At 49.9% G+C, this 20,593-nt stretch overlaps 5 protein-coding genes across 5 annotated transcripts; 2 read left to right on the plus strand and 3 right to left on the minus strand.

The window, feature by feature from the left end:
• Positions 1-115: 115 nt before the first annotated feature.
• atg26 (UDP-glucose:sterol glycosyltransferase) lies at positions 116-4,437 on the minus strand (the record flags this gene model as incomplete). Its single annotated transcript, XM_040895785.1, has 3 exons — positions 116-415; positions 481-3,075; positions 3,133-4,437. 3 exons carry the CDS (start codon positions 4,435-4,437, stop codon positions 116-118), a joined length of 4,200 nt encoding a protein of 1,399 aa, XP_040756567.1.
• A 1,102-nt stretch (positions 4,438-5,539) lies between these two features.
• On the minus strand, positions 5,540-6,800 carry P175DRAFT_0451627 (DNA-directed RNA polymerase I subunit RPA34). Its single transcript, XM_040894494.1, has 2 exons — positions 6,427-6,800; positions 5,540-6,374 (listed from the first exon to the last, which is right to left on the minus strand). The coding sequence occupies exons 1-2, from the start codon at positions 6,615-6,617 to the stop codon at positions 5,615-5,617; spliced, it is 951 nt and encodes a 316-aa protein (XP_040756568.1). The 5' UTR covers positions 6,618-6,800; the 3' UTR covers positions 5,540-5,614.
• A 150-nt stretch (positions 6,801-6,950) lies between these two features.
• Positions 6,951-9,964, plus strand: grc3 (putative RNA processing protein Grc3). Its single transcript, XM_040894495.1, has 5 exons — positions 6,951-7,017; positions 7,091-7,475; positions 7,540-7,666; positions 7,724-8,035; positions 8,086-9,964. Exons 1-5 carry the CDS (start codon positions 6,969-6,971, stop codon positions 9,652-9,654), a joined length of 2,442 nt encoding a protein of 813 aa, XP_040756569.1. The 5' UTR covers positions 6,951-6,968; the 3' UTR covers positions 9,655-9,964.
• A 2,176-nt stretch (positions 9,965-12,140) lies between these two features.
• On the plus strand, positions 12,141-14,131 carry P175DRAFT_065883 (folliculin domain-containing protein). The gene is made up of 2 exons (XM_040901072.1): positions 12,141-12,360; positions 12,606-14,131. The coding sequence occupies exons 1-2, from the start codon at positions 12,349-12,351 to the stop codon at positions 13,956-13,958; spliced, it is 1,365 nt and encodes a 454-aa protein (XP_040756570.1). The 5' UTR covers positions 12,141-12,348; the 3' UTR covers positions 13,959-14,131.
• A 1,394-nt stretch (positions 14,132-15,525) lies between these two features.
• smc4 (condensin subunit SMC4) lies at positions 15,526-20,460 on the minus strand. Its single transcript, XM_040896465.1, has 4 exons — positions 19,995-20,460; positions 16,243-19,928; positions 16,112-16,189; positions 15,526-16,033 (listed from the first exon to the last, which is right to left on the minus strand). Exons 1-4 carry the CDS (start codon positions 20,383-20,385, stop codon positions 15,938-15,940), a joined length of 4,251 nt encoding a protein of 1,416 aa, XP_040756571.1. The 5' UTR covers positions 20,386-20,460; the 3' UTR covers positions 15,526-15,937.
• Positions 20,461-20,593: the final 133 nt, after the last annotated feature.

Genomic DNA, 20,593 nt, shown 5'->3' on the forward strand with positions numbered 1-20,593 from the left:
CAACAAAGGAAGAATCATGGATTAAAAACCATAGCACATCAAGAGCTAACTTTAGATGGAAAAAATTCATCAATCATGAAGTAGTCAGGCGGAGGCCCCATGGAGCTCAAACGCTTTACCTACCAAGACCCCTAAGATTAGGGATATCTGAGAAAAGTCGTTCGGGTAAATTCTCAGCATCAGACACTGCTCGGTCTCGCACACGCTTCGAGATGTCAAAATCCGCGTCGTCTCCAACAATTGTCCAGTCCTCAATGTCAGCAGAATCGTCGTCTGCATCTTGCTCATCTCCGGTCTTGGCTGATGGTGTGGGAGAGAACGGCGTGGCCGAAAGAATCGACCGCTGTCGAGCCAGGGTTTTGGCGTACTCCAGATCGCGATAGATAGCTTGGATAGCAGTTGCCACGCCATCCTCCTACATGATATTAGTGACCGCATAACATAACATACCTCGCTGATAGATGAGGATGGACAACTTACGCTTCGAATCCGCGCCCCTAACTCTCTGGCCCTCACAATCATCCGCTCACTATGAGTGACTTCCCACAGAGCCCGAGAGAACACACTGACATTCAGCTTCTTCATACATATCCCTACTCCAAGGTCCTCTACCCGTGTTCCGAAGAAGAACTGATCACCAAAGAAAGGCTTGATGATGGTTGGAAGGCCCGCACGGAGACTCGCCCCTGTAGTTCCTGCCCCACCATGGTGTGCAACAGCATCTATCTGCGAGAAGAGCCAGTCATGCGGAACTGCCTGGATTTGATATATCTCGGGCGGTAGAGGAACCTCGACCTTGGCGCTTGTTGGATCCCCGAGCCGAGCGGACCACCCTTTCGAGAGAATACAACGGACATCCGCCTTCAACACAGATTCGATGACGGTTCTAGTTAAGGCAGAAGGGTCCGACACAACAATAGAGCCAAAGCCTACATAGACCACCTTTTTCCCGTCCTTTCGGGCACGCCGAATGAATTCCGTGAGGTCCGTTGGGGGTGTCCAATCCGACCCCTCGTTCAGAACCCAATAACCAGTTATGCGAATCCAATCCGGATAGTCCAAAGGTGGAGGCACCACGGACGGCGAGTAGTTGTAGAGGAATGGGACTTTGTTGGGTTGCATCTTATCCAAGTTTGTCGCCTTGAGTCCCAGTTCATTCATTCTCCAGCGATTTACTTGGCTAGCAATCGCTTTCCAGAAGACATTGTCAAACATCACGTACGTGATATAATTGTAAGCACCACCCATCTTATGCTCAGGGACGGCAAATGCATGCGGGTACGCTCTGGTCCTCGACCATGGCATCGTGAAACCACGAAAGTAGGGAATCCTTAGTGCTTCTGCGATATGAATTCCAGCCATCGCACTCGGGGACTCGATGAGAAGATCACTACCTTGGCAACTTATCCATGCAGAGGACAAAAGGTCGTCAATCCAGCCTCGGAACTTCGATGTAGCCTCTTTCAGGAATGAATACGTAAACATTCCGTTCTCCACACATAAGCGCATGAGTTCGGCTGGGTCCCCCCCGACTGGTGCGAAGTCAATACCATGTTTTCTTACCCATGGCTCAAATTCAGCGTGAGTCGCAATTTTGGGCTTGTGTCCATCTGCAAGCAGCCCTTTACATAAGGCAATATATGGTTGGACGTCCCCACGCGACCCAATGGTGAGGCACGTAATATTTAAAGACTCCGTGGGCTTGAAGTTGATAATGGAGGCGCGCGGGTCGTCAAAAATAGAATGAAGCTCTGAAGACTCGGTAATATTTGCACGCATCTCTTGTTCCGACGAGGCATCAACCCTAGCCTCCTGAAGCATCCGATGTTCTATCTTCGCTGCTTCGGACTCATCCTTCTCCTGTGGCGCAAGCGACCCAGACTCAACCAAAAATCTCGCAGACTCCAGATGCTGATGTAAGGTAACAGCGCAGTCATCACGAGCATCGGCGGCATTGAACTCAAAAAAAAGCTCCTCGTGGCCTCGGATAATTATGACAAGTCCATGATATCCAAATCGAAACCCTTTCTCTTTCTCAACGTTTTCAACGTCATTCAAAGGAAGGATCATCTTCGTTCGAGTCCCTGGAAGAAGGCTGCGAAAGCACAGCTTGTTCTGACTAATATAAATCTTGCCGTAAAGGGGAATCATACGGTGCAAGTATGCGAAATAAGCTGCTTGGAGCTTCTCGGTCGATGGTAATGCAAAATGGGCTCGGAAACGTTCCTCGTCTCTGCAGCTATCTTCTTTGGTCTCAGGATAAAAGGCCCGGCCATCTGGCGAAATTCCTGCCGTCTCCCCATAATGTCTGCGACCTCCAGCCCACATCCCCGAGACCTTCTCAATGTACCCCATTGACTCACTCGCGAGAAGAGTGCTCATCTGTCTCGACCTGCTCCTCAAGTACTCGGCAAACCCAGCGGCACGTTGGAGAGGATATACTCCAGCCCGAACAAGGTCACCGAGTGCGGGAGTAGCAGAGAGCCTAGATACATCTCTAGAGTCCTGTTCCGAATCACTAATGGCATACTGGATTTCAGCTCTTTCTCCCGATAGTCCCAACCCATCCAGACCATGTGCTGTTATCGATCGAGCGGTTTCATCCGAATGTCGACGGCCAGCCTGATCCACACCAAGAGAACGCTGCTGCCAAGTATGGATAGTTGGAGACTGAAAGACATCGCTCCTGTTCAAAATTTGACTTGCCGACTCCGTTGTATCGGTCATTGATTGCAAAATAGCCGAGGACTCGGTAGTCTGGTCTAGAGAGTTTATGTACGAACTGGAAGAATCCTGTTGTTTCATGTTGGGTGGTGTGTTCGCGGCATCCTGTTTGGAGGCCACGAAGCTTGTGCTTACGCTCCTCCGGCGAGAGTCGGTAATCGCGATCCCCCGAAGCTGGCTCGTGCTAGCCAGAGACCACCTACCCTGAGAACGCCGGTTTCGTTTGGAGCGGGACGGACCATCTGGTTGTGGCGATAGAGTTTGTGGTGAACTCTTTGTCGAAATATCACTGATCAAGCTTTTCACGAGATTGAATGCATCGCGACCGGATTTGAAGAACGTGAAGTAATACTATGAGTAAAGTTAAAAATACGGTTGTGTCGGCATAGGGGAAGCAAGAATACATACCTCGTCAATCGCGTACGTCTCCTCACTTTCAACCACACGTATCTTAAATGTTTCCGCAAAATCAACCATCGGACTCTCCTCTATATCAATAATGTTCTCAATTGGAAAAGAGACTTTGATGCTCTCCCCTTCATTGTGGGTCCGGAAGATGACCTTCTGCAGGGCCTTCACCCATTCCTTCGCACTTGTTGAGCTATCCGCTCTGAAGTAATAGGTTCGATGATCTGTGGTAACCTGAAAATCCCTTGAATCTCTCCCTTTCTCCTTAGATTCAGTAATGGACGCGGAGATTCCGTATCGGAGATCAATCTGACCGCTAGGGAAATAAAGGTTGGAGGGATCAGCATAATAGGAGAACACGTCGCCCTTCAACGTAAACCAATAGCGGTTGTATTTGGGGTTCTTGCGACCACGCTTGTGAATCGATCCAGATTTGATTGCTACTGTGGATTTTCGGGGAAGATATGCGTAGAAACAAATGTGCCCTTCAGTCACGTACATGTATCCTTGTAAAAGCAGGCTTTGTAACAAGGAGCACGCATACTCAACCACAACCTTTTCTGGTTCTTCAAAGCCAAACATCTCCATTAGTCTTAAGGAGAGGGGAGATGCCGATGACAGTTGGGGGATCTTGTCGTTCTGCCCGTCTAACGGCGATTCGCACAACTCTGTCGGACTGGAAGCGTCTAGACGGGCCTGAGCTTCAACCATGCGACTCAGAATGGGAGCCGCGCGAGGTGTCGTGCTGCGTGTCCGTCTAGGGGTGGAGGCTCTCGACAACTCTTCGCCCATCGAGGATTCGGGTGCTGTGATATCCTGCTGTTGCTTGCTTTCCGGTTTCGGGGTTGATTTAAATGGTTTAAAGAGTTTATGGTCCGAAATCGACCTCCGATGCCGACGGCCCCTGTTCTCAGAGGCACTTCGTGCTCCGGGGATCGAGGGAACTGCTATACTTCCATCCGTTTGCGAGGAAGCAGTATCCAGTTGCGGGGCACGTCCGGTGGTCTTTTGAGGCTTTGTATCAGTCTCTCCTTCACTATCGCTAGAGTCATCGAAACGTGTATGGAAATCCGATTTGGAACCCACAGCAGCAATCAGTGAGAATATGGACTGTTGCATATACTGGATCCCATCCCGGGGCTTCGCACCGCCAGGAGGAGCAGTGAAGTCGACCTGGGCATCGTAATCGTCCTGGAGCCGTTCGGGGAAGGCGCTTGAGAACAGGCGGCTGGAGGATATGGACTGCCTGCTTGCGCTAAGTCTCCGGTCCACTCGCCGTTTAGTGTCGTCTAGAAACGGTCGCATCTTTCAGGGTATGCTATCGAAATAAAGGTGAAAACGAGCGAACTGAGGTGAGAAACCCAGGAAGGTAGGCCGGAGGTAGAATTATGAAAGCAGCGAGGCAGGTGACAAGCTCCGGGGGGGGGGGGGGGGATATGGATTTTAAGAGGGATCGCTTAAGGTCAGGACGTCGACTACACAACACAGATGACCACCCCGGTTAGCTCCATGTCAACAAAGATTTATCCCAATAAAGGAAGGGGGAAAAAGAAACCATGCGTCTGAGAAAAATACCTAGCATCCACGCCAGGAACTACCTAGATCAGGCAGGACCATAAGCCCAGGAGACCGTATCATCAAATGGGAGCCATTAAAACGATATGAAGCGGGAATTGCGAGTCATTCTGGAAAGCGAAAGACAGAATCAAGAACTAAAGAAGGAGGGGGGGCTCAAAATGGTTGAAAGTGAGAGAGATGCAGGTTGAATCTACCTGGCATGAGGCAGGTTAGTAGGAGAGCAGGTGAAGTTGCTCTTGCTCTGGCGTCACTCGTCGGTATCAGCTGGTCATAGTGGATGGTATCAAACCAATCAGAGGTCTTGCATGTGATTGCATTGCAGTCTTCAGCCAATCACAGTTTGTGACTCACAGCCTTACTTGCTGAGTCAGGTATGTAAAGTTTCGTATGAAAGGAGCCTTCATCAACTGGATCTTCATGGCACTGAACACTTCAACTTAGATGGAGGTTTACAGACATTCACTACCTACCTAAGGATTATAGGAGGTATGTCAAAGTGTGCTCAAATGCCCAAAGTATAGCCATGTGTGGAGCAAACATTGACAGCTCTATCCCTTATCAAGTTAGCTGAGCCTTGTCTGGATACATTAGCCTTTATTTGAATAGCACAGGGAACAGAATATGGAGCACAGGTTAATCAGACCTTGCACGGGCTCTATGTAAGGACGTCGTAGATCCTACCAGTAAGGACTGCGCACACTACTCAGGGGGTATTTGTTCAAGCCATGGGAAGATTGACAGTATTCGGTGTAGCTGTTACCTAGGTATGATCCTAGAATGGCGGTTTCTCGTAGAGAGCCTACAAGCAGGAGATCTCAAATAGAATGCCATAACACATGCAATTAGACCATCTATCGCTAAACTTTTTAATTAAAATAAAGAACGCCCTTCAACCCGGTGTTGATTAACCAGACTTTTCCTTCTTTCGTTTCTTCCCGTCTCGATCCTTGCTGGACCTTTTCGACTTCTCCTTGGCGCCGCTCTCATCCAAATCTCCAGAGACCTTCTTGGACTTCTTCCGGGGTTCTGCAGCGGGCTGGCTTCCGTCACCCTCGGTTTGCTGGTGCTTTCGCTTTCTCTCCTTCTCCTTCTCGAGTCCTATGGGGACAATGAATTTGGGCTCTTCTGCGTCTGATTCTTCCGAGCTGGATCCAATGGTCTCTGGCGGTGCGTTTCCACTCCCCACAGGTCGGAAACGCATCTTTAAGTGTCTGGGCTGCTTCCTCGGTGGCTTTTCCAGCGCCTTCACGGCTTTAATGGCCATCTCATCATACTCTGCACCACCTGGAAGATCAACCATTTCCTGAATATGGTATGTGGGAACATCAGCGGCGGTACGGTAGTATGTCGCGGTCTTGGTGTCGTAAAGGAAGAGAGTCTGTCCGCTAACACCCGATTGGGTTTGACTATCCGCTGGAAGTCCGTATTTCACGCCATCGTGTTTCAAAACCGGTGCACCTTGAAGAGCCTGGGCTAGCGAAACCTCCTTAACTTTGGAAAGAGGAAGAAAACTAGGGGCGGTTATGTGGAAGACTTGTTTGCCGCGGAGGTCGGACAGGAGAGCGGATGTGCTGGGCGCAGGCAACGGCTGGTTTTTTGCCGATTTGAACCCGAAGGGCGCCTTGTATGGTCTGGACGGGCGCGAGGATTCTGCTTGGGAAGATCTACGTAGACACATTAGCGGAGAACATGGGCGCATCACCCTAAACCACTTACTTCGGTCCTTTTTGTCCGTTTGTCGAACTCTGGAGGTGCTTTCCAGAAGATGTGGCACTCTCGTTCTCACTTTCGCTCGAGCTCTCCGAGGACTCCTCGACCTGACGAGTTGACTCTGCGGATGAACTCGATTCACTGTCTGATGCGGATTCATGGACAATCTTCGCACTTTTGTTTGATTTTGGCGCCATGGTGTGAGACGTTCTTGGATTGTCAACTGGAGAGAAACACTTTGATGAGCCTGAAGTCGCTATAGCTGTCGACCACGCACACGCCTTTTCTGAAGGATTGCAATTAGAAGCGAATTAACTCAATGCAATCGAGTGATATTGCAACCGAGATTGTGCAATAGAAACCTGATTCGTGTAGACCCCGGTGCTTGGAAGTTGCGACAATCCCAGTTGGAGTTTTCGAGCGATCTTTTTTTTTTTGGCTCCGCAGAGCACGGACCACATGAAACTCCGAGAAATTATTGCCCGCGAATTTTGTCCCGCCATGATCGGACTCAGCGCAAACCGCCAATCAAGGTATCAAGGGCTTAAATGTCCTTAGCAAACATGAAGAGAAAAGCAGAGAAACATCAGGCGGCAGGTGAGCTTCAGAAAAAAAAAGATGTTTCAAAGTTTGGCCCTGGGCTGAGGACTAACCTGGGAATATTTCGTAGCTCCGGTCAGCGCATTCGCCGCACGCAAAGCTCGCCAGCAGCAGGCTCAGGCTCAGGCTGTAGAGGCCTCAGTGAAGCCTGCTCACACAGAATCGGCCGGTGAACCGCCGTCAAAAAAGCCGCGACGCTCGCTCGATGATAAGACTATCGCCCAGCCAATCGTGGAGGAACGCCAGACTCGATCCCAGAAACAAAAAGCATTGAAAACCGAGGAAGTTCCCCTGAAAAAAAACGAAGATATCACGAGAAAGGCCCGTGATAGGAAACCAGAACCTGTTGTCTCCAGTGACCATGAGGAGCAGGGCCCTTCAGATGAAGGTTCGGAGGACGAGGATGCAATCGTGGAGGAAGCCGGTGTGATGTCGGTTTCAGAAAACGGAGATGGGTATTAACATTTTCCCTACGCTTCAACCCTGGTGGTAATAAGGACTATGGACTGACTATCGTAGTTACGAATCTCCCGCCGATACGCCAGTCCAGACAGTAGAGTTTCCACTGTCCAAGGCTCGTTTGAACAAGAACAATATCGTTTACAGCGATGAGGACACCCTCTGCGTTCGCATTCGAGAGAAGCTGGTGCGTATATGGCTGATATATATATAGAGATGGGTGCTTATTCTAATTCGCTCTCAGAGCTTTGTATTAATTGGGCAATATGACCTTTGGGTCAAACGGGGCGTTGTGAGCTTGATGGGTGCTAAATTGCACCCTTCCCCCCGAGTTTACAGAGTTTATGCCCCATCAACCCATTCACTTCCTGTCCTGAAATGCGTTTCTGGCGTCGATGGAGCGGCGGAGGTTGAATTCAAGTCCTGCCACAGTGGGATCTACCGTCTTCGGGAATTATCACCCTTGTATCAGCGGGTATGGAACCACAAGAACACGCCGGCGGACAAACTTAGCCTGCAGAAGGTCGGGGGCGCTTCTAAACGGACATTCTCAGTGGTAGGTCTATCGCTATGTCTCGTTCTACGTCTGTCAGCTAACCATGGTAGCTTCATACGTCTGGCGACGATCCTCTGAATCGACACTTGCGCCCGCTGCATATGGAAAAGCAATGGAGCGCAGCTATCAAATCTCTATCCCAACGAGGTGGGCGACTTCAAGTACTGATCTGCGGCCCCAAGGCATCTGGGAAATCTACCTTTGGTCGGTACCTCCTCAACCATCTTCTGAGTCCGGCCCCGCAGACGGAATCCCAGTATCGCAACACTGATGGAGTTGCTTTCCTGGATCTCGACCCTGGTCAGCCGGAATTCTCGCCTATGGGCCAAATCTATCTGGCGCACCTCCGTTCCCCCGTCTTCGGGCCTCCATTCACTCACCCAGCCCTGGACAGCCGCCGCGAGGGAACAATCATTCGAGCTCACCATATCGGAGCAACCTCGCCCAAAGAAGACCCCGACCACTACGTGCTCGCAGCAACCAACCTTCTGGAGCATTATCGCGCTCTACTTGCAAGCTACCCGCAATGCCCGCTCATCATCAACTACCCCGGATGGATCTTCGGTCTCGGTCTGGAAGTGGCCACCTATCTCGTGAGATCGCTCGGGCTCTCCGACGTGGTGTACATGAGCGAAAAGGGACCGATGGAGGTGGTCGAGCCTCTCAGCCAGGCTGCGCGTGCGGCCAAAACCGCGCTGACCATTCTTCCATCGCAACCCACGGAATTCGTGAGCCGGTCCAGCGCGCAGCTCCGCTCCATGCAAATGCAGTCCTACTTCCACCTGTCGCACCCGACCGAAATCGCCAACCCGCTCTGGCTGGAAGGCCCCGTCTCCCGAACCAAGCCATTCCTCGTTCACTATGCTGGTCCGAAGCAGGGCATCTACGGCATCATGGGGTCCGGCTCCCAGATCAGCCCGGACCTCCTCGCCGAGAGTCTCGAGGGAGCTCTCGTCGCAGTCGTAGCCGTTGAATCCCCAACCGCCATCCCGGTTGCAGGTCCTACTCCTCTGCCCAACTCCCACCACCATGACGACTACGCAGGCCACGATGAAATGGATATGGATGCGAAACCATCCACCACCATGCCAACCCTTGAATCCAACATCACCCGCACAAGCAAGGAACACCTTCCCTACCTTTTCGTCGGCGCGGGCAGCAGCACCCCCCTAGACCCCAAATCCTCGCGTAGTCTCGGACTCGCCATCGTGCGGTCGATCAAGGCCACGTCGCACCAGTTAGAGCTGATTACCCCGATCCCGGGGTCCCAGATCCGCGGCGCCGTGGAACAGGGCCACGGGATTGTGCTGGTCCGGGGACTCCTCGACAACCCGAACTGGGCCATCAGCGAAGAATACTACCTGGCCCAGGCAGCCGAGCGACGATTCCGATCTCGCGTGCGCCCCGGACGCCACTCAAATCCCAAGTCAACGGGCGATCTGGGAGACGAGCAGGTTCGGATCCTGGGTACGTTGCAGGATAGGATTCGGCGGGCCCAGAATGTTCCCTGGATGACGGTCGTTGAGGATCGGAGGCATGTGGTGCAGCGGGGGCAGGAAGGGGCATTGTGGAAACTCCGGAAGAAGGCATATCCCGACAGTGGGAGTGAGGCCGAGTAAACATCGTACTGTATGTACTGGTAACTATAATTACTCGATTAATTTGGTCTACTCACCACCACTCTATACCTATATAGTTACCTCTACTTGTTGAGTTTGTCACCGACCTCCAGAGTAAACTAGTCAAGCAACAGCATCATATAAACAAAGAATTCCTAGAATAGTAATCATGAGTCATGGTCTGGTAATAAAGATCATGTGGTGCAGTACTCCGTACTCCGTAGAGCTATAATGCAGGTGAGATAGATACTTTACCTAATTCGTTCCTACTATAGCACTGTACAGTAGTAGCAGTTACTCTGTACGAGAGTGCTCTGCATACTTTTAGGTACTCTAAGTGCTGTGGGCCAGTAATCTATGAAAGTTTTTTTTTTTTTTTTTTTTTGCTGCAGAGCTTATTCCTCCGTATTGATCCGCGGGCAGAGTTGAAGGTGCCAGAAATAACAGAGTTTAACTAGTTTAACAAAGACAGACAAAGAGAAGAAGAACAAGGACGGTCGGTATAAAGAATAAAGGAGAAGAAGAAGAAGAAGAAGAAGAAGAAGAAGAAGCTGTCAACAAAGACTCAATCCCTGCACGCCCATTTGTCCGTTGAAGTTCATGTATGCAGGTAAATACTGCAGGGCAAGTTCAAAGAAACAGAAAGAGGGAATAAATCGAATCGAATCCACCTCTCTCGGGTTACCTGCGTATTCGTAATTTCGGATGCATTACATATTCAGTTGGACTCGAGTGGATCATTCAGTGGGTAAGCTGGAACTCGAGATCGTCGACAGCCTCCAAACAAATATTAAACACTTCAAAGTTCAAAGTTCACAATGAAGGCAAAACGGCTCTTATGGGTCCTTTTACCCAAAACGTAGTGGGTTGGTTTCTGGTACATGACCACAGAGTATCCGTACAGACTACGGAGTACAGAGTGCGTACTCTGTCCCTACTCCAAGTTGAGTGAACTCAGGTACGGCTCCATATTGTGGATCGATGGTATAGCAAATCACAAGTGAGCTCGCCACGTGGAGAATAGGATTCAGCAACTCGGTGGAATACTAGAGGGCTCCTAGAGACGCGCGATTTATGGACCTGAGTGGGCTGGTAGGATCCAGAATCGAGTGGAAACTGGACAACTGGAAACAAACTTGCTTGCTAGTCGTGTGCTTGGTTTCCTATTTATCCGGGTTTTATTAGTGAACTAGGGGTTAACTATGCGGGAATTAGGGTCTGCAGACTGGAATAGATAACTCGATATTATAAATGACAGCTGTCTGGAGAATATTGGCGGCATTCTCAGGATACGGAAAAAATCTCGTTCTGATGTATCGGAAGCCTCGAGTATAGAGAGGTAAGGTCAAGACATGATAAGACACAGCCAGTTGAAGGATCATATCTCACGGGTATCCAACCCATAATGATACTCCGGATCCCTGTGATGGTGAGACGCAAGACTCGGCATAACCTCGTGAAAATCCCGACTTTAGCCTGACAAGTGAAAGAGTATATATATGCCATCTGCACTCCGCATGCAGTATCGATGATGCGTCCCGGAGCCGAACTTCTCGCATTTCTCAGGAAATAACATCCGCGCGGTTGATATTGGCTCGTTTAACCCCTTGAACTGGTTAGTTAGTGGACACTGGATCGGAAACCCAAGGACAAAAAACATCACCCACTTTTTCCCGTCACTCACTATTGGTCATGACTCGACGAATGGTAGAGATGATAATACGAAGGCGGATGAACCTGGAACAAATCGGAGGGAAGGGAAAGGAATCATCCCACACGGACTATACATAGTATAGAGGAGAAAGTCGAAGGATTCCTAGTTTATTTTACTGGAAGAAGCGGAACAACAAGAGAGAAAGGAGACCTGTGACTGACATCTTTCATCTTTCTTTTTATATCTAGATTGACTTCTTCCATTTCCCATTCTACCCCCTTCGATTCGTTAAAACCAGGTTAGCGGGTCCTTTTCTATCTCCAAGTATAGATATTAGGCCGAGAGACCGTTTTCTGTCAGGCTCTAGACGGGGCAAAGGAATGTATAGTTATAGTTATACAGTACTAGGACTTAGGTACCGATTGGGAAGATACCGTAATCATACCGTTGTCCGTTTTACAAAAAGAAAAGAAGAAAAAAGAAAAAACAAAGGCTGCCGAAATACAGGAAATCCCAATACCAAATTACCACCCGATCCACTTCCGGGGGTTCCCTTCTTCTTCTTCTCTTCTTCTTCTCTTCTTTCCGATCGAACTGGTGCATGTCTTGATCTTTATATTTAATCCTCCATCTTATTGATTATTACCATACAAAGGACGGGGTCCTGTTGGTTTTTTATTAATCCGCTGGAAATTCGACTCGTCTCCATCTCTCCAACCACAATCCCTTCTTATTACCATCACTCTCTCTCTCTCTCTCTCTCTCTCTTCCCTTCCCTCTCTCTCTTCTCTGCTCCTCTCTCTTCCTTCACTCCATTCCCGGTCTGCAAGCTGGCCTCTGTAGCTCAAGGGACGAGCGGTTGTCACTCTTCATTCACATTTCGATCCAGCCACCCTGGTACCTCCTCCCTCACCACTGCATCATCGCCACAAGAGAAGACCCCCGGACTCGCCCTCTTTTATATCCATCCTGGAAACTATGTCTTGCAATTATGGTTTAGTATGGATGTTGCATTGTGTTAGACGTTAATTCCGGCGGAAATGGATTTTATTGTGAGTCTTCTCTGTTTCTGGCGCATCTCTCTCTCCATCCTTGCAATTCCCTTTGGCCGGGAACTGCCTGCGATTGCATCAACATTGCGCTCCTTCTGGATTTCCTTCTTTGCCGTGGGACACCCCTGTATGGCAGAGGATCGGGTACAACACCATGCTCCCCTTCCTACAATCGCTCCGTCTCGCCCACTCTAGCCATGTGTTGAACCTCCACCCCCGCTAACCACCGCTCTTGTCTCTTGCAGCTTTCGTTGACGCACTTCTGCGAGGTACATGGTCCCACCTCGATCATCTGCTCGCAGGTCCTCCCTTTTTCCTGTTCGCAATGTTACCCCGAGAAATCAGACTTCTCCCCTCAGGACACTCCTGCGACTTCCCACGACACGCTTTCGTCCCACGGTCTGTGCGGTCATGCGAGTGGCAAACCCTCCCCCCCCAAGTCGCCCGCGAGACCTGCGGAGGGTGGCGATAAATCTCCCAAAATCGAAGACTATCCGTGCTTTGTCAAGGGCCAATCCACTACAGCCGACCCCCAGAAATTAAATGTCATGAGTGGTGCGGATGGTGACACTTGCGCAAGCTGTCGCTTAACGCTGCCTGAGGATGTGAGCAAACAGCTGCCCCCGGGGGCGCCAGGAACCGCCAGGGGTGATGGCAAAGGTAGGAATGGCAGCCCAGTCCTACGATCGCGAGAGGTCGTCTACTCCTGTGGCAGCAATCATTCCGATCCGGACGACAGCGTGCACGATTCCCATATTCACGGATCCCTCCCCGATTCCCTCCACTCCTCGTCCGTCGCCTCCGATTCCTCTTGTCATACACATATCCTCACCTACCTTTCCCTACGGGGCCCCCCGAATCCAGTAGACTATGCCCTGCTCCGACGATCCTCTATCAGAACCCTCAGCTGTGAGCTCCTTCCGCGCGGACTGTCTTCCGGCCCCTTATGTTTTGGTGACTCCAACGCGGGTTACACCATTGCTTACATCTTTCGACTTCCTGACCATATGGCTCGTGGCAAACGACGCAGTTATGCGCTGGTGGCGCTGGCCGGGAAGGATTCTCGCAGAGCATTCCGCGCTTGCCCAATCATCTGGCGCGCTTTTGACCGGATTGCTACTGCTATTTACAACGCGGCGGAAAAATTCCAGGAGGAGGAGAAGAGCCGTGAAGAACAGAACAATGTTACGAATCGACCGGGAGCCCGACCGTATACCCCGGTATCTTCATTCCTCACCGGCCGGGCCGTTGACCCAGACGGCCAACTGCGTCGCCCTGGCCAGGTTAGAGCCAGAAACCTGACCGAAATCGTGGGGAATCCATATATCTTTGCCGAAATTCATGCACACTTTGTGGCGTTGCTCCAACAACTGGGTTCGATGTTTGGGGCGCTTCCTATTTCGGAAGAGCGGTTCGTGTGCAGCACTGTGCGTGAAGAGGAAGATATGAATCCGTCGCGGCCTCCGGTGTCCTTTTCCACCCCGGCCAGCGAAAAGCAGAAAGCCAATGACGACAACGACCTTGGTCTGTCCACCCTCGACTTATCCTCGGGGCCTAAACCCATCCCCATCGCACCACGGCGGTCAGTTATCGCATAGGCCCAAGCCGCGGCCTGCACCCATTGATTGGGAACCCATCTCTTGACGATCCAAGTAATTTTACCCTTTTTTCGCATATTCAACCTATTTCACCCCACGCCTCACTCACATGGGGATTCTCGCTTTTATTTCACTCTTCTGCTGTCATGAATGATATCACATAGACGTTTACGGCGCGTTTAAGACATGGACTGGAGTTTACGGATTGTATTATGGACGCACTTTTCTTTTTTTTTTTTTTCTTTTCTTTTTTTTTTTTTTTTGTTAGCAGCATGGGTGGGACAAGCGATTGAGGTTCGTTTCTTTTGATTAACTCCTTTTAATAGTTTTTGACGGGATGAATGGATGGATACAATTTCCGATATCGACGGCTGTCGAGACGAACGCGATGAACGAGCGCTTGTAGGATTTGCATTCATTTTATTCTCGGACCCGGTATACATATCCATATCCGCCTGTGTGGGAGAAATCAATATATATTCTATCAGCCCTACCCAAGTACTCTCTCCTAGTAATTCTTACTTGGCTCCCTTTGGATCCCAATGCACCCTGCAACACTACCAAGCAAGCAAGGAAGTCTATACGAAAACAATCCAGAGCAAAGGAGGGGGGGGAAATAGCGGTGAGGCTATTGTATACATACCCCGTACTGCCGGGGTACATCTATACTATCTATATGTATATATATATATATACTAGCCTCAAATCCTCGCTATGCTCGGCGGCTTGCATATTAGTATGATAGCTACTATATTAATGTAAGTATGGAAGTTAGAATTAAAATAGGTATTAAAGTAGATATTAAAGGAGGTATTAGCAGGCATCAAAGCAGGCATTAAAGGATGTATTAAAGCAGGCATTAAAGCAGGTATTAAAGCAGGTATTAAAGCAGGTATTAAAGCAGGTATTAGCTTTGCTTCCTTTTCCAACACTATCTATACTCAAGTGCCTCGCCAGCAAGACGCCCTTAAATCCTCACTATGCTCGGCGGCTTGTTAGGGCATATGGCAAATAAATAGTATAGTCTTAATTATAGTATAATAGCTACTATATTAATATAAGGATGGAAGTTAGAATTAAAATAGGCATTAAAGTAGATATTAAAGGAGGTATTAGCAGGCATTCAAGTAGGTATTCAAGTAGGCATTCAAGTAGGCATTTAAGTAGGCATTCAAGCAGGCATTCAAGCAGGCATTTAAGTAGGCATTTAAGTAGGTATTAAAGCAAGTATTAAAGCAAGTATTAGCAGGCATCAAGCAGGCATTAAAGGAGGTATTCAAGTAGGCATTCAAGTAAGTATTAGCATGGTAATAGCTTATAAAAGTAGATAATATAGAAGCTAACAGGTTAACTAACATCTCTAGGTTCTACAGCACGGAAAAGATGGCCCTGCGGGCCATAGTTCTTCCGAAGCGCGCGTAGAACTCAGCACGGTGTACGGGTCATACCACGGGTGTTTGAGGGGGACTTTCATATATTATTTAATAAATATATACTGTACATAGGTGGGAGGTACTTGGACCTCATGATGGATTGACAAATTGACTACACACCATCGGAGAGAGAAACTACGCTACACTACACCACCAACCTTATTATATTGGATACGAGTCTCCGCTACAGGACTGGAAGACAGGCAATTTACCGTACTGTATGTTGTTGGTACAACCCGTGGGGGATGTCGATGTCTGACTTGCAGGTAATGCGCGACATAGAGTCTACGGATTGGGTTGCTTACTTGGCTGGAAAGAGAAAATACCTATACAGCAAAGATAAAATAAATATGGAAGAAGAAGAAGAAGAAGAAGAAGAAGAAAACTAATCATATATGCCCAAAGATCCAGATTCAGGCCTGTATTTCCCACTCCGACCAGAATTAATTCAGAACAAAACCATCAGCAGACCTCCCATTCCAGTCATGACCATTTCAATAACCAAAAGCATTAAACAACCATGTACAGATATGTGTATTTCCAATATTATCGTCCCGTAATATAATCTCGGTTCTCGATCGTAACACTCTTGGTCATATGGTTGACCTTGTACACTCCGACCAGTCGAGATGCAAGTTCAAACTAAAAGCAAAAAAAGAAACCATTCATTAGCAACCGGGTTCCGGGTGGGAAGAGATTCCCTCCAAAGGGAGAGCCTACCATGTTGTTTCGCAAAGAAATGACGATAAACTGCGCATTCTTCGTCCGCTCCTTGATATACGATGCCACAATAGACACCTGCAAATCACGTTTAGTAACCATTTCCCGACCCACGCTGCGGCAAAACTCACATTGCGGAAATCCAACGCAGCGTCGATTTCGTCCATCACATACAACGGCGTAGGTTTGTAGTGGTGCAGAGCAAACACCAGTGCCAGACTGGAGAGCGTCTTCTCACCACCAGACAAGTTGCCGATATTCTTCCAGCTCTTCTTCGGGGGCATCACTGAGAACAAGATCCCCTCCGAGAAAGGGTCGAGGGAATCCACCAACTCGAGCTCCGCATTCCCGCCCATCGTAATCATCTGATACATCTCCTTCAAACGAAGCGAGATAATGCCGAATCCCTCCATAAACCCATTGAGACGCGCAGATCGTAGTCCGTCGAGTCGGGCTTTTGCGCTGTCACGAGTTGCCAGCGCAGCCGCGAGATCGGCGGAACGCGACTCGTGCTCGGCCGATCGACGCCGGTATTCCTCGATCACGGAGAGATCGATAGAGGCGTTCTGGGTCTTCTCTTCCAGAGCTGCGATGGCCGCCTTGAACGAGTCCTTGTTCATTTCGGATAATTCGTCCTTGGTGAAGGTCTGGAATTCCGCCGGTTGCTGCTCCTCGCCGCCCAAGTCGCTGATATTCTGCAGGGTCAGCTTGGATAGCTTCTCTTGCCAGTACCGGCTTCGCTTTTCATTCTCGGTCAGCGCTTTCTGGTTCTCCTCGAGCTTGTTGCGCATCTCAATTTCCGTGGCCCGGGTCTCATTTAATTCTGCGACTTTTTCATCCAACTCTGCCTTGAGGGCCTTCAGCTCGCTCTTCTTGGCCTCCAGGGCATCTTGCGCATCCTCCACCTTCTGTTTCCAGCCCGACGCATCGCTGGCTTGATTGGCCACATCCTCGTTGAGCTTTTCAAGCTCTTCCGCGACATGCCCCAGCTCCTTCTCGGCGTCCGCGCCGGCGTTCTCGTGCTTCTTGATGAGTTTCTCGTTCTTAGACTTGCCAACCTCCGCATTGGAGATCTCATCCGCGAGGAGGTTGATTTGTTCCTTGAGACCATCAACCTTCGCCTTTTGGCTGCGGAGTTTGACACCGCCGACTTCCATGATCTTGCTTTGGAGGGCCTGGATCTCTTCTTCGATTTCGCCTTTCTGTGCGCGAAGATCCTCAATTTGTTCCGCAAGGCCGGCAATCTGCTCTTCAAGGTCGTTGGCTCGGTGGGTGTCTGCCTTCGAAGGTACATGTGCTGCGCTCAGCTCCTTCACCCGCCGTTGCGCATCAACGAGGCTACGCTTGGAGCTATCGATCTCAATCAGGATCTTTTGAATCTTCGTCTCGACTCGTGGGATCTCTTCCGATTTCTCGCGAAGGGCGGCCTCGACTCGCCTCTGCTTCTCCTGGAAATGCTGGAATTTCCTTTCCATGTCTTCGAGATCACCCTCGAGCTTGGCCAACTGCTCCTTGCTAATGTCAGCCACTTGCTTGGAGGACATTCCACCACGGGCGACGCGGGTGCCGCCACCACTCATCGTTCCGGATGTATCAATGAGCTGACCATCGAGAGTCACAACTCTCCATCGCCTAGCGCCGTAGGCAATGCGATTAGCTTGTTCAAGATCCTTGGCCACCAGAGTATTCTGCATGACACTGTAGAATGCTGGTGCAAACTGCGGGTCCTTGGGCTTAACCAGATCGAACAGTCGGGGAACGCTCTCCGGTGTGAAGATAGTAGCTAGATCACGCTTGGGAAGACGGTCCAGAAGGATGAAGTTGGCTCGACCTAGGCTGTTCTTTCTCAGGTAGTCAATGCACTGTTGACCAACTTCAACCGTATCCACGACCATATTGTCTAGTGCTGGACATGCCGTGGAGATGGCGACGTCGTATTTCTCATCGATGGTACCGAGATTTCCAAGTCGACCATGGAATCCCTCAATACGGCCGGATTCCTTGAGGCGCATGAGCCCAGTGAGAACACTGCCACGGTTCTGCGTGTTCGCAACACTGGCCCTCGCTTCTTCGGCCCTTTGACGAGCACTTGAGACATGGGCGCGGACCTCGGGGTCCCGGGTGCTGTACTTCTTGAGGTCGTTTTTTAGCTGTGCCACTTGTTCGTCAAGAGCAGACCTTTGGCCTTTGCATTCCTCCAAGTCCTCTTCCTTCTGGGCAATAGTGTCTTCAATCGAGGAAACCTTACACCGTGCTTCCTCTAGCAACACAGCACCGGCATTGCTCTTCTCCTGAAGGATATCAAGTTCACTTTGGGCGACAGCTAGGGCAGACTGCTTTTTGTTGATCTTCTCATCCCATGGCTCCAAAGATTTCTGCTTCGCCGTTATCTGATCCGAAAGACCTTGAGTTTTGCCCTTCAACCCCTCACGAATGGTTGATAACTCGCCCTCCTCAATTTGAACTTCCTTCTCGAGCTCGGTCGTCTCCTTCGTCTTCTTCTCGATATCGTCGGTGTGTTTCTGCACCAAGCTCTGACACTCAGAGCCGGCAAGGCGAGCAGTGTGCATGGTCTTTTCTAATTTCTTCTGCTTTCCGACCAAGAACTTCTTCTTTTCCTCGAACTTGACAGATTCTTTGTCGTACTTGGCCATTTCCTTCGATAGTGCCTGCGCCTCCTTTTCCATCTGCTCGAATTCTCGCGTCCCGCGCTTGTATGATTTCTCTAGTTCTTTAATCCCAGATTCATTACCTTCATGTTTCTCAAGCTCAAGATTGAGAAGCTCCTGCATCTGAAGGATTGCCTCTTCGGTCACACGAAGGTTGTCTGAACACTCATCAATATAGATTTGATACAACGCTGATTGTTTCTGCGCCAGCTCATTCTCATCGCGAATGTAAGCAAGGGCATGGTTCTTCTTATCCTCCAGAGCAGTCTTTTCCTTCTCAACATGCTGAACACGATTGTTCTTCTCAACACAGACATCGTTTAGTGTTTCAAGTTCGGTAGCGGCTTCTTCGATGGGTTGCTTGTATTTGGAGGTTCCGATAATATCTTCCAGGTATTCCAACAGCCCATCTTCGTGTTCGTTGGCGGCCTTTGGCTTCATTTGGGCGATGGACTCGACCTCACCCTGGAGAATCAGGAAACGTTTATGATCGAGGTCAATACCGCGGTTGCGAAGCAGAGTTGTGACGGTTGTGAAATTGGTCTCCTTGCCGTTCATGTAGTACTTGCTCGTGTTGTTCTTGAATGCTTTTCGAGAAATGATCAGTTGGGAATCTGGGAGTACTTCGTGTTCTCCACCAGGAAGATCGTTAATTTCCTGGAAATAAACCTCGACTTCACAGAAAGGCAAGTCTGGATGGTTTGCTGAATTGTGAATCAAGGCGGATATCTTGCCTTGTCGCATCTTGCTAGCGCGGAACCCGAATACAAAGAGTAATGCATCGATAACGTTTGATTTTCCGGAGCCGTTTGGTCCAACGACGGAGGAGAAGGAGGCGTGGAAAGGCCCGACGATCTGTTTTCCTGCATAGCTTTTGAAATTATTTAGCACTAAGGTAGTAATCATTAGGCGACTCTTGGGGCCTTCCGGCTCCTCAGGAATGGTAGGACCAAGAGTCCGTGATTTCAGCATAATATCCATGGGCTTTTCTAGAATAGTAGTATTGGGGTTGATGATGGAGATCTGCGACTTCGGATCCTCTGCGCGTTGCGCCGGGGTTTGGTTCACGGCGGAGTCGGTAATATCGGCGAGCGGGGGGACGCTTTCTCTCTGGGATCGTATTTCAGATTGCGGCGAAACCGAAGGCTCTGGAGTTGGGAGTGAGGACTTTTCCGGCTTGGGTGTGGAGGAGACACGACTCTTGCGGGTCATACTTTTTCTTTTCAGCGCCGCATTCTGTGACGGCGATTCGGGCTCTTCTCGCCCACTTGCTACACTGTCGCCTTCTTCATTTCCACCAACAAGCATAGACGACTCTGTCGACTCCCCGCCCCTTGACCTCCGCGCTCGCTTGGCGGCTTGTACCGTGCTGGGCGTGGGCATCTCCGACGTATCTCGCCTACGTGAGCCTCGTTTGGCGATATTCGGCTTCTGGGGTACCGGGGTGTACTCTTCTTCTGCTTCCTCCTCGTCGTCTTCATCATGATGGGATGGGGTGGGGGTGACGTTTCCCGGATCCTCTTCTTCGGATGTGGTCTCCTCAACCACATAGCTCTTTCGGGGGGCAGAGCGCCGAGATGGCCGGCCTCTTGCAAGAGATGACATTATAATGGTGGGGTATAGATTGAAAATAGGGGTATCATGAATGCGAGGGATGGCGATAAGGGCAAAGTTGCGACGATGAGGGATGCGGTTGAGAAAAGCGACAGAGAAAGTGGGTTGTTTACATCCTGTCCCGAAACGGAAAGGTGTTGTTTTTTCTGCCACAACAACACGGGATGCTCACGTGGTATACCGCCTACCTTATCTGCTG

Source organism: Aspergillus ochraceoroseus (genome assembly GCF_002846915.1).
Source record: "Aspergillus ochraceoroseus IBT 24754 chromosome Unknown P175scaffold_1, whole genome shotgun sequence".
Classification (NCBI taxonomy): domain Eukaryota; kingdom Fungi; phylum Ascomycota; class Eurotiomycetes; order Eurotiales; family Aspergillaceae; genus Aspergillus; species Aspergillus ochraceoroseus.

Excerpts from the sequence above, each read along its gene's own strand:
- smc4 (XM_040896465.1), bottom strand. The coding sequence starts at position 20,385 with ATGTCATCTCTTGCAAGAGGCCGGCCATCTCGGCGCTCTGCCCCCCGA. Across the intron at positions 16,190-16,242 it reads CTGCGTTGGATTTCCGCAAT|GTGTCTATTGTGGCATCGTA; the intron begins GTGAGTTTTGCC and ends CGTGATTTGCAG. Across the intron at positions 16,034-16,111 it reads TTTCTTTGCGAAACAACATG|TTTGAACTTGCATCTCGACT; the intron begins GTAGGCTCTCCC and ends TTTTGCTTTTAG.
- grc3 (XM_040894495.1), top strand. The coding sequence starts at position 6,969 with ATGTCCTTAGCAAACATGAAGAGAAAAGCAGAGAAACATCAGGCGGCA. Across the intron at positions 7,018-7,090 it reads AGAGAAACATCAGGCGGCAG|CTCCGGTCAGCGCATTCGCC; the intron begins GTGAGCTTCAGA and ends AATATTTCGTAG. Across the intron at positions 7,476-7,539 it reads GTTTCAGAAAACGGAGATGG|TTACGAATCTCCCGCCGATA; the intron begins GTATTAACATTT and ends TGACTATCGTAG.
- P175DRAFT_0451627 (XM_040894494.1), bottom strand. The coding sequence starts at position 6,617 with ATGGCGCCAAAATCAAACAAAAGTGCGAAGATTGTCCATGAATCCGCA. Across the intron at positions 6,375-6,426 it reads AACGGACAAAAAGGACCGAA|ATCTTCCCAAGCAGAATCCT; the intron begins GTAAGTGGTTTA and ends GTGTCTACGTAG.